Genomic DNA, 15,508 nt, shown 5'->3' on the forward strand with positions numbered 1-15,508 from the left:
AAAAAACAACACTTGACAGAGTTAAATTTACTGGCAAAGTGTCTTCTTTCTTCTCTTTTTCTTCCTTTTCTTCCTCTTTGCTTTTCTCCTCCCTCCTCTCTTCTTCATTTCTCCTCCTTCCATTGCCTACATCTCCCCCCTCTACTTCTCTATAAAATTTCAGTTAATTTTCCAAATCCTTCTCTTTTTTTAGTTTTTCGAATTTTCTTGATGCTTACTAATGATTGCAGTAGGTTCAGAAAGCTCATTAGTTAATTCCCTGAATGTCCTAACGTGGCAAGCACATTAACCTGCTAAGTTATTCTGTATGTGCTCAATTGCCTAAGTTCTGCAGGCCCTCGTGGCTCTTTTGGTCAATGGCTGTACTGTTGCTGTTCCCTATCATTCCTAATTAAATAAACACTGCCCCTTGATTTCTGCTAAAGCTAAGTTGCAGTTGCTTGGCAAATTTTCAATTTTGCTGATCTCTCCCCCCACCTGACTGATTAGTTCTATTTATTTATCCAATTTTTTAAATTGTGGCTTTGGCACATCTGCCTCAGGGTAAGAGAGCACAATTAAACACATTAAAAGAAATTCACTGAACATAGTGGTTATATAGTTAATCAATTTTAAGCAGTGCAAAAAAATTGCTGACCTAAAAGCATGACATTTAGGGAAAGAGTAATTTTAAGGGTTTAAAACCATTTTATTTGGATTTTTCCCCTGAACTTTTAAATATTAATATTAATATATACAGGCTGGAATATAACACTATTTATTTCTGTATGGCAAGCCTCTTTTCCCAAAGTGCAACAGTTTTCCCACTGGACACAGGGCATAAGGACTCTAGATAAGCAATTGATAAAGGATTTATGGGAATGCCTTCAGGTAACTCAGGCACATTTAATCTTCTTAGAATTATACTTTTTATTCTATTCCTATTTAAGGACATTTATAAGTCAAGGTGGCCATGGGAACTGAACTGCAACAGTATGTTTAATTACTTAGTCTCCTTGTGTTTTGTTATCATTTTCCAATTAAATTTTTATAAAATCTCCTCTTTATTTGAGAGAGGATAGCACTTGGAAGGCCAAATTGGCTTCATTTCCATGTGACTGGAGGATAAACTCAAACTGAGTCAGGTTCCATGGTCCAGACAATGTGCTGGAACTTGGCCCTGGTAGAGTGATGTCTAGCACACAGCATCTCTGTTCACTATTTCCAATCATTGCTGTTAACTCCGGTCATTTTCTCTTCTAAGTAATGTTGAAAAGTGATTGAAGATGTGGACATCTCCATTTTGTTGTGTTGCTAAAATAAAACTTGGATAGAGCACTCAAATCATAATCTTAACAGAAAACTCTTTTTCTCATTTTACCAAATGTGTTATCCACCAGCAAGAAATTCTTCAACTTCCCATTCATCTGTCTCTAAATGTGATTTTATCTTAATTCACATATCCTGGCTCAGAAGAAGAGCACTTTTCTTCCCCTCAAACCTAGTCTTTCTACTTGTTCTCCTAATCCCATTCCCTCCTCTCACTCATTTAAGACTTTATTCCCTCAGTTGTATTTTTTTTTTTTTCAAGACAGAGTCTCACTCTGTTGCCCAGGCTAGAGTGCCATGGTGTCAGCCTAGCTCACAGCAACCTCCAACTCCTGGGCTCAAGCAATCCTTCTGCCTCAGCCTCCTGAGTAGTTGGGACTACAGGCATTGCGCCATCATGCCTGGCTAATTTTTTCCATATATTTTTAGTTGTCCAGCTGATTTCTTTGTATTTTTAGTAGAGACGGGGTCTCACTCTTGCTCAGGCTGGTCTCAAACTCCTGACCTTGAGCCATCCTTCTGCCTCAGCCTCCCAGAGTGCTAGGATTACAGGTGTGAGCCACCACGCTTGGCCCTCAGTTGTAGTCTTAATTTTTCTTAGGTTCATTCTATCCTGGCTGCCTCTTGTTCTTTACCTAAACATTTACTACTGTCTTATAAAATACATAAATAAAAACTGTTAACCAAAAAAAAAAAAATGTTTTCAGCAAATCTGTCTACTCTGACCCGCAAATTTCTCTCTGCCTCTCCCTCTCTCTCTTTCAATTCCAAACTACTGGAAAATTTAGTCTGTGCTACCATCTTCTCTGCAATTCCACACTCAGTATTCAACCCACTATGGTATAATTTTTGCCTTCACCATATCACTGATACTGCTTTGGAAAAGATAGAAAACACCTTCTAAGTCCAAAACCCAATATGCACTTTTAAGACCCAGGCAACCTGGGTCATTGGCTATTGCACCTTCAATGATTCAAAAATATTCAAGGACTTTATAGTCTAGAGGGAAATATGTATGAAAAAGCATATAATTACAATATATGAGTACTGCTGTGATTTTGGTAATCATAGAGGTGATATAGAAACTGTTAGTTGTTGCCCAATATCCATTCTCTTTTTCATAGAAACAAAACTCTGATTACAGTGGGGAAAACAATGTGCCCAGTTTAAAACACAAACAAACATACAGAATCTGTATTTTGCAGCATACCTTGCAGTTAAGTATAGCTGTTTGATTAAGTTCTGGCCAATAATATGTAAGAAAAAGCATTTGGAAAGGACTTTCTGGGAGGTCCCTTAGAAAGATGTAAGCAATGTTTGCTTCTGTTTCCCTTCATTCTTACTGCCTGGAATAGAAAAGCCATTGCTAGAGCTAGAGAAGCCATATTTTTGACCTTGATAATAATGAAAGAGAGAAGCCAAAAATAATGAAGCCGAAAGGCAAAAGTACCTTATTCCCTGAAGATTTTGTGAAGCTGCCATAACAGTGCTAGACTGCTCATTCTCAGACTCTCTTTATGGAGATAGTAAACTCCCAATTTGTTTTAACTGCCACAATCAAGTCTCTGTATCTGATAAAGGCACATTGGAATCACTTTATGAAAAACAGTTCTTTCTGGATCTCTATCTCTATTTTTTTTTTTAAATCTTATCCAACATATTTTCACTGGATGGTCCCATCTATTTCTCTTTCATACCTGTTTCCTAAGTTCCAGAACCACAAGCCCAACTTTTAAACCTTTCTCTTTAGATGCCCCCTAGTCACCTAAATTCAACAAGCAAAATCTGAATATGCATCCTTATTTCTCCTAACCCGATCTTCCTTTTATATGTAGTGTCTTATTAATGACTCCACTGTTGACAAAGTAAGCTGTCTAACCCCTAAACCTTTGGACGAGTCTTAATTCTTTTTTCTTCCGCACCCTGCCCATCCAATAGATCACTGACCCTAAACACTTTTAGCCCAGAATTTTTTCTTGTATGGATACACACCTTTCCATTCTCATCAATATTGCCTTAAAAATGGTTCTCACTGTTTCTCTCCTGAGCTTTGTAAAAAAAAAAAAATCATTTCTAAATATAAATAGGCCCCAATCCCCCAATCCCAAAGTCCCTCATCTTTCCGATATATCACTGCTCTATCAAAAAGAGTTAACTTCCAAATATATAGATCTGTTTTATGCCCATCTCAAACTTAAAAATTTTCAATTACTCTCAACTACTTGTACGGTGAAGTTTAAATATTATAAATGATCCTCTTAAAAACATTCCCATTGTCCTTTACAGCTTCTTCTCCACCCCTACCCTGCAGTAGACACACCAATAGTACCAAGTAAAATAGACTTCAGACACATCAGACTGCTTGCCAGTTCCATATCATTCCATGTCTTCCCTACTTATTTTTCGTTTCAGTTGCCCCATTTATTTCAATTTCTTTTCCTTCCCCTTTCCTATAAGTACCTATTTGTTTTCCCCTTATTAATCAAGGCCAAAATTAGGGTCAAGCCACTTATGGAGTTTTCTCTTGCCTGCTCTGCATATCAGAGAAATTATTTTCTCACCTATTAAACTATGTGCATTTGTACATATTGCTATTGTATAGTTTATTACACTGTTCTGGATTCTTTTTTGTTTATGTGGATATATTTTATGTTTCTTAATTTTGTATATATTTGAGCATCTTAAGGGAGTTACCATATAGTCATTTTTACATCCCCCAGATGTTCTGCTATGCCTGGCACAGAGCGGGGCTCCAATCTTAGTGGATTTGAACTAACTAAATACACTTTGGTTTCCTTAGAGGTAAAAGATGCAACTTCAGGATAAGTGCTTGTAGTACAGATGTAAGAATGATTGGAAAATAATTTTAATTAAATGGTATATTATGGAAATGTATTTCCAATTCTTTTGTTTCTTATTCATCTTCTTTATCCTAAACCTTAACACCCAAGACCAAGAAAAATACTGCCCACTCACTTCAGAAATGCATTCCATTCACACCTACTTTTTTTTTTAATCAACTGTATTTGCTAACAGCAATGTTTCATGAACCTGATCTTGGAATGCAAACTCTATTTCATGAACTTTGAATAGTCTGTAGCTTTGAATACAAAATTTCCATATTTTCTAATGAATTCCCCTACTTTAGAATCACGCTTGTTACTTTTCAAGAGACTCCATAGAAAAATAACTTGGATTAGATCTTCTTCTCAACTTTTCTTCTCTAAATTTAATTTTTTTTTTTTTTTTCAAAGACAAGGTCTTACTATGTTGCCCAGGCTACTGGTCTCACACTCGTGGCTTCAAGTGATCCGCCCACCTCAGGGCCTCTCAAAGCGCTGAGATTACAGGTGTGAGCCACCATGCCCAGCCTCCAATTTAACAAACAATCTCATGACCTCATAGGTGGCTCACACCTATAATCATAGCACTTTCACAGGCCAAGGTGGGAGGATCACTTGAGGCAAGGAGTTAGAGACCAACCTGGGCAATAAAGTGAGACCCTATCTCTACAAAGATTAAAAAAAAAAAAAATAGCTGGTGTCGGTGGTCCATGCTTGTAGTCCTAGCTAGCTAGTCAGGAGGCTGAGGCAGGAGGATTGCTTGAGCCCAGGAGTTTGAGGTTGTAGTAAGCTATGATTGTGCCACTGCACTCTACTCTGGGCAAAAGAGTAAGTGAAACTGTCTCAAAAAAAAAAAAAAAAAGAAAAAAGAAAAGAACTCTCGGTCACTGAGAAATAAAGCAAGTGTGCTTTGGCATACATAAATGCAATATATTTAAAAGGCTTTCTAGTTGAACCAGTAGAGGTGATATTTTAAAAAAAGCTTTCAAAGATATGCCTTCAAACAGATAGCAGTAAGGGATATAAAAAGTGGCATGCTCAGCTTTTTCAGATTTATTTTTTCTAATGCGGAATTGTAGATGAAATGAAGACAAATAGTTTGGATTTGCAATGATATTCCTCATTTTATATAATGATTCAGCTTTTCAATTGTAAATCGTGGATTTTAAATAATTGCTGCTTAATCAATATATCTGTAAAATATATAAAGTTCATAAATTTGAATCATAATACCAAACAGAAAAGAATACAAACTTAATTTAATACATCTGGAAGAAATCATATTTTGGAGGGATAATTAATAGTAATATATTTTTACAGCTATGTAGATGCTGGACTACTATCAAAATTTCTTTGAATGTTTAGCTTTGGAAAATACAATAAATTTATATGGATTTAGTTAGACCTTATCAAGGATAGTGAGTGTGTGAAACTAATAAAAGTAAACAGAAGACAGACTTCAGCCTCCAAATAAATATTTTTTTTACATATTTAAAGTAGTATAATGTTAAGTGAGAAAAGGAAGACTGAATGTTTAATAATTCAAAATGAAGTTAAAATAGTTATATATATGCACACATACCGATGCATAGAAGTGTATGTATATATGCACGCATGCATATGTGTCTACACACTCACAATTTCTGTTTGTGTGGCTTATGATAACTTAAAGTGAATTTTTCTTTGAAAAGTCACAGGGTACCAATATTGCACAGGGACCAATATCGTTTGATTTTGTAAAATTTGAATATCAAGGAAACTAAATGTTTTTTTTTCCCTCTGACAATCACTGGAATAATAAGCTAGAAAGCAACCACATCACATAATTTCCAAATTATTCATTTTGACCTGTGTTCCTCACTTTCATCATATATACAAGGCTATCTACCTGAACAGAGAAACCATCTCAGGTATTATGAACCTGTGGCCTCAAGGCACATGTGGCCCCCCAGGTCACCAAGTGCAGCCCCTCAACATAATCTAAACTTCACAGAACAAATCCCTTTACTAAATAAAATAATAATAGTTGATATCTATATTGGATTCAGTTATCAGTGACTTTGAGAAGGACATGGACCAAGCATTATAAGATGTCACAAGCCATACAAACAAAAATCTGCATGTGAGAGTGTAGACACATGTGCATGCGTGCATATATACATACACTTCTATGCATATGTATGTGTATATGTAAAGCTACTTTAATTTCATTTTGAATTATTAAACATTCAGTCTTCCTTTTCTCATTTAACATTATACTACTTTAAATATATACAAAAATATTTATTTGGAGGCTGAAGTCTGTTTTCTGTTTACTTTTCTTACTTTCACACACTCACCATCCTTGATAACGTCTAACTAAATCCATATAAATTTTATTAAAAGGATTTGCTCTGTAAAATTTGGATTCAGTCAAAAGGCTGCACTCAAGGATCTAGAAGGCCACAAGGTCTACTAGACCTCTGAAGGTAAATCCCAGCTCTCACATTTACTAGTATGACCTTGGGGAGGCTATTTAATGTTTCCTTATTTCATTTTTTCATATAGTAAACAAAACAAACAAATTATTTATCTGGCATGATACTGTGAAAAATTGAGATAAAATACAGGCAAGAGATAATACTCAATGAGGATTAGATTCCTCCTCTCTATCCTTGATGGTGATCCTTTCCTTGTGTTTTTGCAACTATATCCTCTTTTATAACATTTGTTCATTGAGGGAAAGTCTAACACCAGGATATAGAGGCCCTAAATGTTGCAAATTCATAAGTATACTAGTGTAATTTTAAAAAATTTGCTCTCAGGAAAATAAATTTCTAGAATGTTCATAATGTTTCATTTAAACTTAAATTTATAATCTTGGTCCATGTCCTTCTCAAAGTCACTGATAACTGAATCCAATATAGATATCAAATATTATTTTATTACCATACCTGCTCCAGAGAAATGATCTACTACTATTAAAAGATGAGTAGAAAGTTAGACATTACTTCTACCATGGTAATTTTACAGCAGCTTGAAACTCAGGGCCACCAAAGAATTTATGAAAGTTCCTCTAAATCTATAAAGTTTTAACATATTCCAATTTTAAAAGTATATATGGAAATAAAAAATCTCAAGGCCTGAATTTCTATGTAATAAAAATGAATAAGGGGAACATGAATATCCATTAATAGCAATAAGGCAATCATTTTATTAATTTGCAATTCCATATGCATTTATTTTAGAAAAAAAATACAGGATTCATTTCAGGGTTCCGTTTGAACACTTTCTGAGTCTGAAAACCATGCTCTAAATTAATATGCATGTTTCATCCAAGTGGCTTACAAAACCTGATTTATTCTTTCAATATCCAAAGTAAATAAAAAGTTGTACCTACTTAACATTTCTTTAAGAAATCTGACAAGATTTCTTGCTAGTTTAATTACATGTACTTTTATACAAACTTCGACTGAGTTTATTCCAAGCTGAATTTATCTGAAAGATTTGGAGGAGTAAGCAGGGGTGCAGGTACTCTGTTTGAGCATCCTCCACCTTTGATGGTGTGTACTCACAGCTGACATGATGAGCTCTCCCCCCAGGTTCTGGATCTCAGCTTTAACTTGACTGCAGATTTTCAGTTGATGGGAGTAGAACTTAATCTGCTCCAGGTAGGCCAACAAGTCCTGCTTGCATGATGGGTCTGGACACTACATATGCGTCAAAGATAAAAGGGGAAATGTCAAAATAAATAACAGGTGGGTCAAAATGGGTAAATACACTGCTGACATTGCAGGTGACTTACAAGGCAGCAACTTTTGTTTTCACTGAGCCTCATTTCTCAGCTCAAGCCCATGTAGATTCTGATACGCTTCTACCATTACAATACTTTGTTCATTTTTCAATCTGAGTTATTTCAGCTTAGGAAAAAGAAATATTAAAGGAATTTTCAGACATGAAAAGGCATAAATGTAACTGACTTTAACTTATGATAAAGTTAGAAGACTTCAGATTGCATTTTTAGGTAAATCTAAAGAAAGATTTCAATTGCAATTATTCCTTTCACGTCTAATTATCATTAGAATATTCCCTGGGACTCGTAGTTGTGCATTATCTGTCATATATTATTTATGTGGGAATAAAAATCTGCAGCAAAACATACTATATTCTATTACTTTCAGCATTAAATCTTTTTAGCTGTTATGGACAAAGGAAATCATTTCTACCTAGATAACAGCTGTGGGCTTACCTGGAGCCAAGAAAGAGACAGCACACATGTTTTAGAGGTGTATTAAATTTCTTTACCAAAGACAGCTTCCTACACTGTTTTATCTTCTCTAAGAAGCTTCCTAGAGGACAGCTTTGAACTTCATCATAACAGTAAATATCTTTGGTTAGAGTTTAATCTTTGTGCTTTTTCTCCTATGCATTTATAGTAGACTTTTCAAAATCTCCTTAATTTAATTCCACTTTTGATAAATTTCTGTAAGAACACAGAAATGTGGACAATGATTTATATGCAAAGATATTCATTACAGCATTACTTATAATAGCAAAATTTGGAAATAAACTAAATGTCCTAAAATAAGGCTAAATAAGAATGCATATCTATATAATGTGACGTTATGTAGTCTCAAGAAAATACAGTTTTCAAAGGATGTGGGAAAATGTTTTTGGGAGGCAAAAAAAAAACAGTATTTAAAATTTCATATACTCTCTCAATCAAATTGTATAAAATGTATATGTGTTTAAAACAGGCTGGGAAAGTAATATATGAAAATAATAAATGTGACACAATACTTTTGATTTTATTCATATTTTATATACCTTAAAGTGTTACTTCTATAATTATAAAATGTTATTTTTTAAAAGGCTTTAATTCTAATAGTCTAAACTGCAAATTAAAAATAGGATGAAAGAACAGAAAACATTTTATGCACTTCTGTTTTTATCCAGCAATTAATAACCAAGCTGGGATATTGTTGGAAAATTCCTGAGAAGCTCATTATCTTTTATATTTGTTAAATAGACTAGTCTACATAGCTCCAGAGTGTGTGCACAAGATAAGAACATGTGACCCTTTCAGTCAAAGTAGATAATATATCAACAAAAGTAGCAAAGAAATCAATTCTTCTGCAGAAATACTATCAATCTGCTAAATAGGCACAAACATATCCATGGACAGAGAGATACACGATAGCCAGTCAAGCAGACAATCAGACAAGATGACAGAGATACTTTGACATTAATGGCCTTTCTAAGTTTTCAATAAGGAAGTAAAGGTGATCCTTCAAATCTCCTTAAATTGTAGCTAATTAAGAAGGAAAAGGAGAAGGACAAAGAGAAAGGGAAGAAAAAGAGAGAAAGGAAGAGGAGGAGGGGGAGGAGGAAGAGGATAAGAATAAGGACGAGGAGAAACGATAACTAATTTTCATTGAGTTCTTACTGTATACCAGAGGCTAGGTTAACTAATTTGGGCATATCATCTCACTCAATTTTGAACCCCTTAAGACATATTTTCTCCAATTTACAGATGAGAAATTACCTGTAATGATGAAAAGAAAATCACCCCATTGTTTTATCTTGACAGGAAACTGATCTTTATTAGGTACTTCCTCTGTACCAGGTACTGTACTAGGTCCTTTACATGCATAATTTAAATTAGTACAGCACCATTTTAATTAGATCTAATTATTGTTATTTTGCAGATTTGCAAACTAAGTTTCAGAGTGAGTAAATGATTTGAATTTAGTTTTCTTTGTTTCATTTACATGAATGCACAATTATTTTTTCTATACAACATTCATTCAAAATGTCTTTTTTTTGTCCTTACCGAGTAACTTTCATATCTATTCTTTGTTTTTATGAATGGACTCAATGATAATCCCTGACATACGTAGTATTTTATCTATCATGTACTATTCTAGGTGCTTTGCCTATATTTATTCTTTGAATAAATCATATAATTCCATGAGGGGAGTTCTATTATTATCCCCATTTGGCAAAGGAGGAAAGTGAGGCACATTGAGGTTAATTGACTTGCTAGTTAATAAGTGGTAGAGCTAGTATTCAAACCTGATCTGGCTCCACTTCCTTATCTCCATGCTCTAGTGACAATATCAGCCTTCTTGCCAGTTATCTTATATAGTTAACAGTAAATTGCCACTCTAATTTGTAAATTGGTTTCTTAAATTAACACTTATTTGTAAATTGTAAGTTGGACTAATATGGATTTGTTCCTTCAAGACAAGCACCACTTTATAACTCCTGATAAAATCAAACTTGTAAATTAATAGATTCTTGACCAATAACCAATTGAAATCTCCCAAGTTTAAGCAAATCATACAGTCTCTCTCAAGAGAGACTCAAAGCCATACAAGAGTCTATAATTCTATTAACTAAAGAATGAATCAAATGAGGAGAGACTTTGAAGTTGAACTTCTGAAGTTAAAAGTTGCTTGACCCCGATTCACCCTTTATTTTCAGAATTGATAAGAATATTTTAATTATACCTAATGGTGGCAGTCCATTTTATCTCTGAAGTCAAAAGTCATAATAATTGGTAAATCCCTAAGCTATAAAAATTATTAAAGCTTTCTTTCCTATTGACATTTGGAAAGCCTTGCCGAGATGGTTTTATCTTCCTAGAAGCAGAATCATGAGATGACTTATTCCCAATTTAAGAATGTTCTTTCTTCTACTGTTTGCCAGACCTCATTTTGGCCATTGGTGTATCTTCCTTGGAAAAATGTCTATTGAGGTCCTTTGCCCATTTTTTAATCAGGTTATTTGTATATTTTTTTTGGTTTTGTTTTTTTTGCTTTTGAGTTATATGTGGTCTTTAAATGTTTTGGATGTTAACCCCTTATGACATATACACGTTGCTTTTCCATTTTGTTGATTGTTACATTATATACCTAAAATATATGCAATTTTTATAAAAACATAAAAAATTAAATTAAAAATCAAATAATGTTTTCTACCTGTTATGTTTTTATATGAAGGAGACAGAAAAACTTTGGGCTCTAGATTTGTAGAATATCCTCACCCTTGACTTATTTTTCCCAAATAAAATTCACACAAAATACAACTTTTAAAAGAATACTGCTAGAAACTTTCAGGCAAATCAAATGGTACAATATCATATCACATTTTGGTTATTATTTCCCAGTTTATTATGATAAGAGATTGTTACCAGATATCTAGTTAGCTCTTTAATGCCTCGATATTTTTCTTTTAAATCTATAATCACAGAGACACTCACTACAGGTAAGCAGATGGCATGACAGCCTAAGTGGCTTTCTCACATTAAACCAGTTTTCACTCTCCTAGCAAGATACTTGGAACCAATAGAGAACACATCATTTAGTAATGAGATAAAAAGTGAAAAACAGTCATTACCTTTTATTTTAAATTTCAAGTGTGAATGAGCAAAGTGAATACTTTTAAAGACCTTTATTCTGTAATCTTATAAAGGAAAAGTAGTAAACTATCATGCTTTTGAACAGACGTGTATTTCAACGATGCAAACAGATCAAATATTTAGCAATTTTTTGCCCATATTGGAGTATAAACTTTATTTAAGACACATTTAAAATGACTTTTGCAATTACAGACAACAGTTTAAATTCTGCTAGGCTGGCAAAGTTTATTAATGAAAAGTATTAGGTGTCACTGTCAATTTCAAGCATAGATATTTAAGCAATCAGTGGTAGCAAAAGCCTTCAGTGTCAATGCCTTTTTCCTTCCTGAAGGGCTCATTTCCTCACCTGTAACCCAGTCCAGAGCTTATCTCATTTTACTTTGCTCAGGGTCACAGATCATCAATGATCCCATCTTTTTCTGTACTTTTAGTGTCTGTTTTTCTCCAATCCTTGAATCTATCAAGTCCCTCAAAACAAAAACTCTCCCTCAGCCTTGTAATCTCATCCTTTATTTTGGGGTTCATTACCATGCCTTCTAAAAACATTTCAATGCAGATTCCTCATTTCCTTACCATATTGGAAACTGGCTTCAACTCCTCCAGTCCACAGAATTTTATTACATTGATATTACGAATAGTCTTCTAATCTCCAAATGCATTATATATATGTTGCACTCCTTCCCTTATTTCACCTTTCTGTAGCTTTTCAATCTTTCTTCTTCTTGAATTTCAACTCCCTGAATTCTCATAAATATGTCCTTTGAGGTTTTCTCCTAGTTCTATATCAGCCTTCCTGGCCTCCTTTGTATGCATTTTTTTTTCTTTTGCCTGTCCCTGTTGATGTTCTTAGCTTTTGTTCTTTGACATCTTTTCACTCTCACTCTCATCTTGGACAACAGAAGATAGTGCTCTGGCTTCATTCATCACTTATACAATACAAATTACAAATCCCTGTCATCCAACCCTGTCGTCAGAAGATCCATATACCTATTGCATTTGCCCTCCCATTTCAATGTCTCAGCATCTCACACTCAACACATATAAGTCTCAAGTCTTTCATCCACTACCTTGCCTACTACAACACCTATATATATTTTTTTCTATTAACTATCTCACTGAAGAGTGCCTTCTCCCTCTCTCCCATCTCTTAAATCTGGTCAGCCATTAATTTGTGCTGATTCTATACCTAGAAATCTCAACATATTTTACATATTTTTTTCTTTGCTATGCCTATTATAGCTCCTGCTTAGCAAACTCAGGTTTCTGAAACACAGAACAAATAAAAAGTATAATTAAAAATACAGTGGAACTCCTTTATAATATCAATGATGGAGGATAACACTGACTTATATCAAGATGGGACATGCTGATTTGTGAGAGTAATATCTGGAAAACTATGATGCATGACATATCTCAATGAATGTTGTTTTGCCAAAAGTTATATATGCCGTTAAAATTTTGTCACCTTTCATTCAAATTTAGGCTGGAATTGTCTTAAGAATTGTTTCAAATTCATTTTTAGTTTCAACTTGGTTTGTGCATACAGCCATTGAGAAAGTGACACACACTTTGAACACTAATACAAGTTACAAAGATGTTTTTCTGTCTTCACCAAAGTTCTTTTCCTTTAGTAGATGTACAGTTATGACCCAGCCTACTTTTCAGCTTTACGTTACTTCCATGAGAAATTCTCAGAAGGAATAAGTTTCCCATGTAATAGATTTTAACTTAAAAGTATAATCCTCTTCCTGACACCTGAAATTTGTCAACTGAAGAATTACTTGTGTTGAAACAAACTGATAAAAATGTACTATCCTGTACATATAATAAGGATGTGGAAAGGATGGTGGAAAGGTAACTCAGAAAAATTCTGGTTTGGAATATTTGGTTAAAGACAGCCAGCCAGATGTCTGTAAAGATGAGAAATTTTCCTCATCTTTCCTCTTCCCCTCCTATACCAAATATCTCCTTCCACCTATACCCTAGAAAACCTTATTTGTTGGTTCCTAGGACCACAGTTTTGTTTATATTAAATGAACCTGAATATGTAATCATCCTCAGAGCATTTAAAATATTGTTTCAATGGAAAAGTGGCAAACATACAATAAAGGAAAAATAGTAAACTATCATTCTTTTGAACAGAAGTGTATTATTTCAACGATGCAAACAGATCAAATATTTCAGTATATATTTAGTTCTATTTGATTCCTGAGAACTTTCTATGTATTTGTTTTTATAAAGTAGGAGTCCATTAATTTGGAAAACAAATCTAGGCATCAAAATCTCTGCTTGAAATAAATTTCAGATGATAATAGTAACATACACATATTGTCACAAGGTGCATCTGGGAAATATCTGTAAGACACATGTGATAATGATATAATGAATGGTCCAGAAGTTTCTTTTTAGTATAGTTTTATTACAATAAAATTTTTTGACTCTTATAACAGCACAAAACAATTCAAATGAGGTTAGCCCCAAACAACATTTTGTCAAAATTTATCAATATAAATTACACTTATAGATTGTTTTGTTCATAATTAAGGGCATTTTGTATGATTTGGCTTGTACCTCTTTGTTTTTTTAATGTCATCTTTTCTTGAACAAGCATTAACTGTCAATGTAATTGACATTGAAAATGCATTTTAATGTTGTTAGGATAAGATGGGAGTGCCCGGTTGTTATCCTGGATATCTTTGCTTTGGCAAAATTACAGCAAAGAAGTAGTTAAGCTTCAAACACATCACTCAGGAGTCAAAAAGTCTAATTTTGTTCTCTCCTTATGCAAAACACTTTAGCAAAGAGGTGTTAATTTAATTTTGATTCTTATTCATCTCCTTTCTATTTGGGGTATACTGCTTCTGTAACTAAGTGAAAGTTTTCTGTATATTATCTCTACCTCATGAGGTGTTAGTTCATCTAATTTATAATATTTACTAATATGATGAATTACAGTGTAAAGTGGAGGAATAAGAAGAAATATGTACCAGGAATCTGGAATCTTAGATTCATATTCCACTTCTCCAACTTGTCATTCTGTTTATTCATAAGCAAAATGTTTAATTATTATAGCTAACAATATCTTGACTTGAAGAAGACAAAATTTGTACCAGAATTCTACAAATATGTCTTAGATGGCACATTTAAGCTACCATGCCATCTTGAAACAATTCTGAAGTCCAAGGAATGTTGGGTGATTGGGACAAATTATCTTACATGAGGACACTGGAAGTTTAAACAGAAAGTTTTAGTTCTTCTCTTTCTAGTTAGTGGTGGCAATACCAGAGTAGTGAATTGTATATAGCATATACACAATAAATATGCATTCAAGAAAGCAAGGCAAGAAGTAAGGGTGAAAAAAGATTTTTTAAAAAGGCCAACCAAGCAAAATTAGAAGCATTAACTAATCTGATTTTATTTCATTCTCTCTACATATGAACACTGACAATGAAACTTTTGGAATGAAACTAATTGGTCTAAACTTTTGGAATGAAACTAATTGGTTTATATATATATAAATTTATCTGTACCTATTTTAAGTCTATGCTAGGTTTAATTGGCAATTAATTGGTATTTGACCTTCAGTCACGATAATAACTGAGTTAGTTTCTTTATTCTCAATTTTGATACTTTAGAACCATATTTGTTGAGAGCAAAAGTAATTCATTTGAAGCTACTTTACTATACGAAGTGAAAAAGGTCAAAGAGAGTTATCCATAATTCTTCATTAGTGACTACTTCTCTAAGTATCTCTTAAAATGTCAAAGCTATATGGAAGTGAGACAATACTTCAGCTTTTTCCAATACAATTTAAATAATGCTAAAATCAATGGCAAAATTTAATAAAGCTATGTTATAAAAGTACCTACTACAAAGTGATCTGATTCAATTAAAGAATACTGATGTAAGAAAAAAAAACTTCAAAGTGACACCATTATTTGAAAATTGTGTGTTC

The 15,508-nt window shown here is 33.5% G+C and overlaps 1 protein-coding gene across 1 annotated transcript in view; it reads right to left on the bottom strand.

The window, feature by feature from the left end:
• The window catches only part of CTNNA3 (catenin alpha 3), a 1,449,816-nt gene that overhangs the window by 32,309 nt on the left and 1,401,999 nt on the right, over positions 1-15,508 (bottom strand). The window contains exon 17 of the mRNA XM_045568380.1: positions 7,706-7,840. Coding sequence (XP_045424336.1) covers positions 7,706-7,840 — 135 coding nt within the window. The remainder of the gene's footprint in view (positions 1-7,705; positions 7,841-15,508) is intronic.

This window comes from Lemur catta, chromosome 14 (assembly GCF_020740605.2).
Source record: "Lemur catta isolate mLemCat1 chromosome 14, mLemCat1.pri, whole genome shotgun sequence".
NCBI classification, from domain to species: domain Eukaryota; kingdom Metazoa; phylum Chordata; class Mammalia; order Primates; family Lemuridae; genus Lemur; species Lemur catta.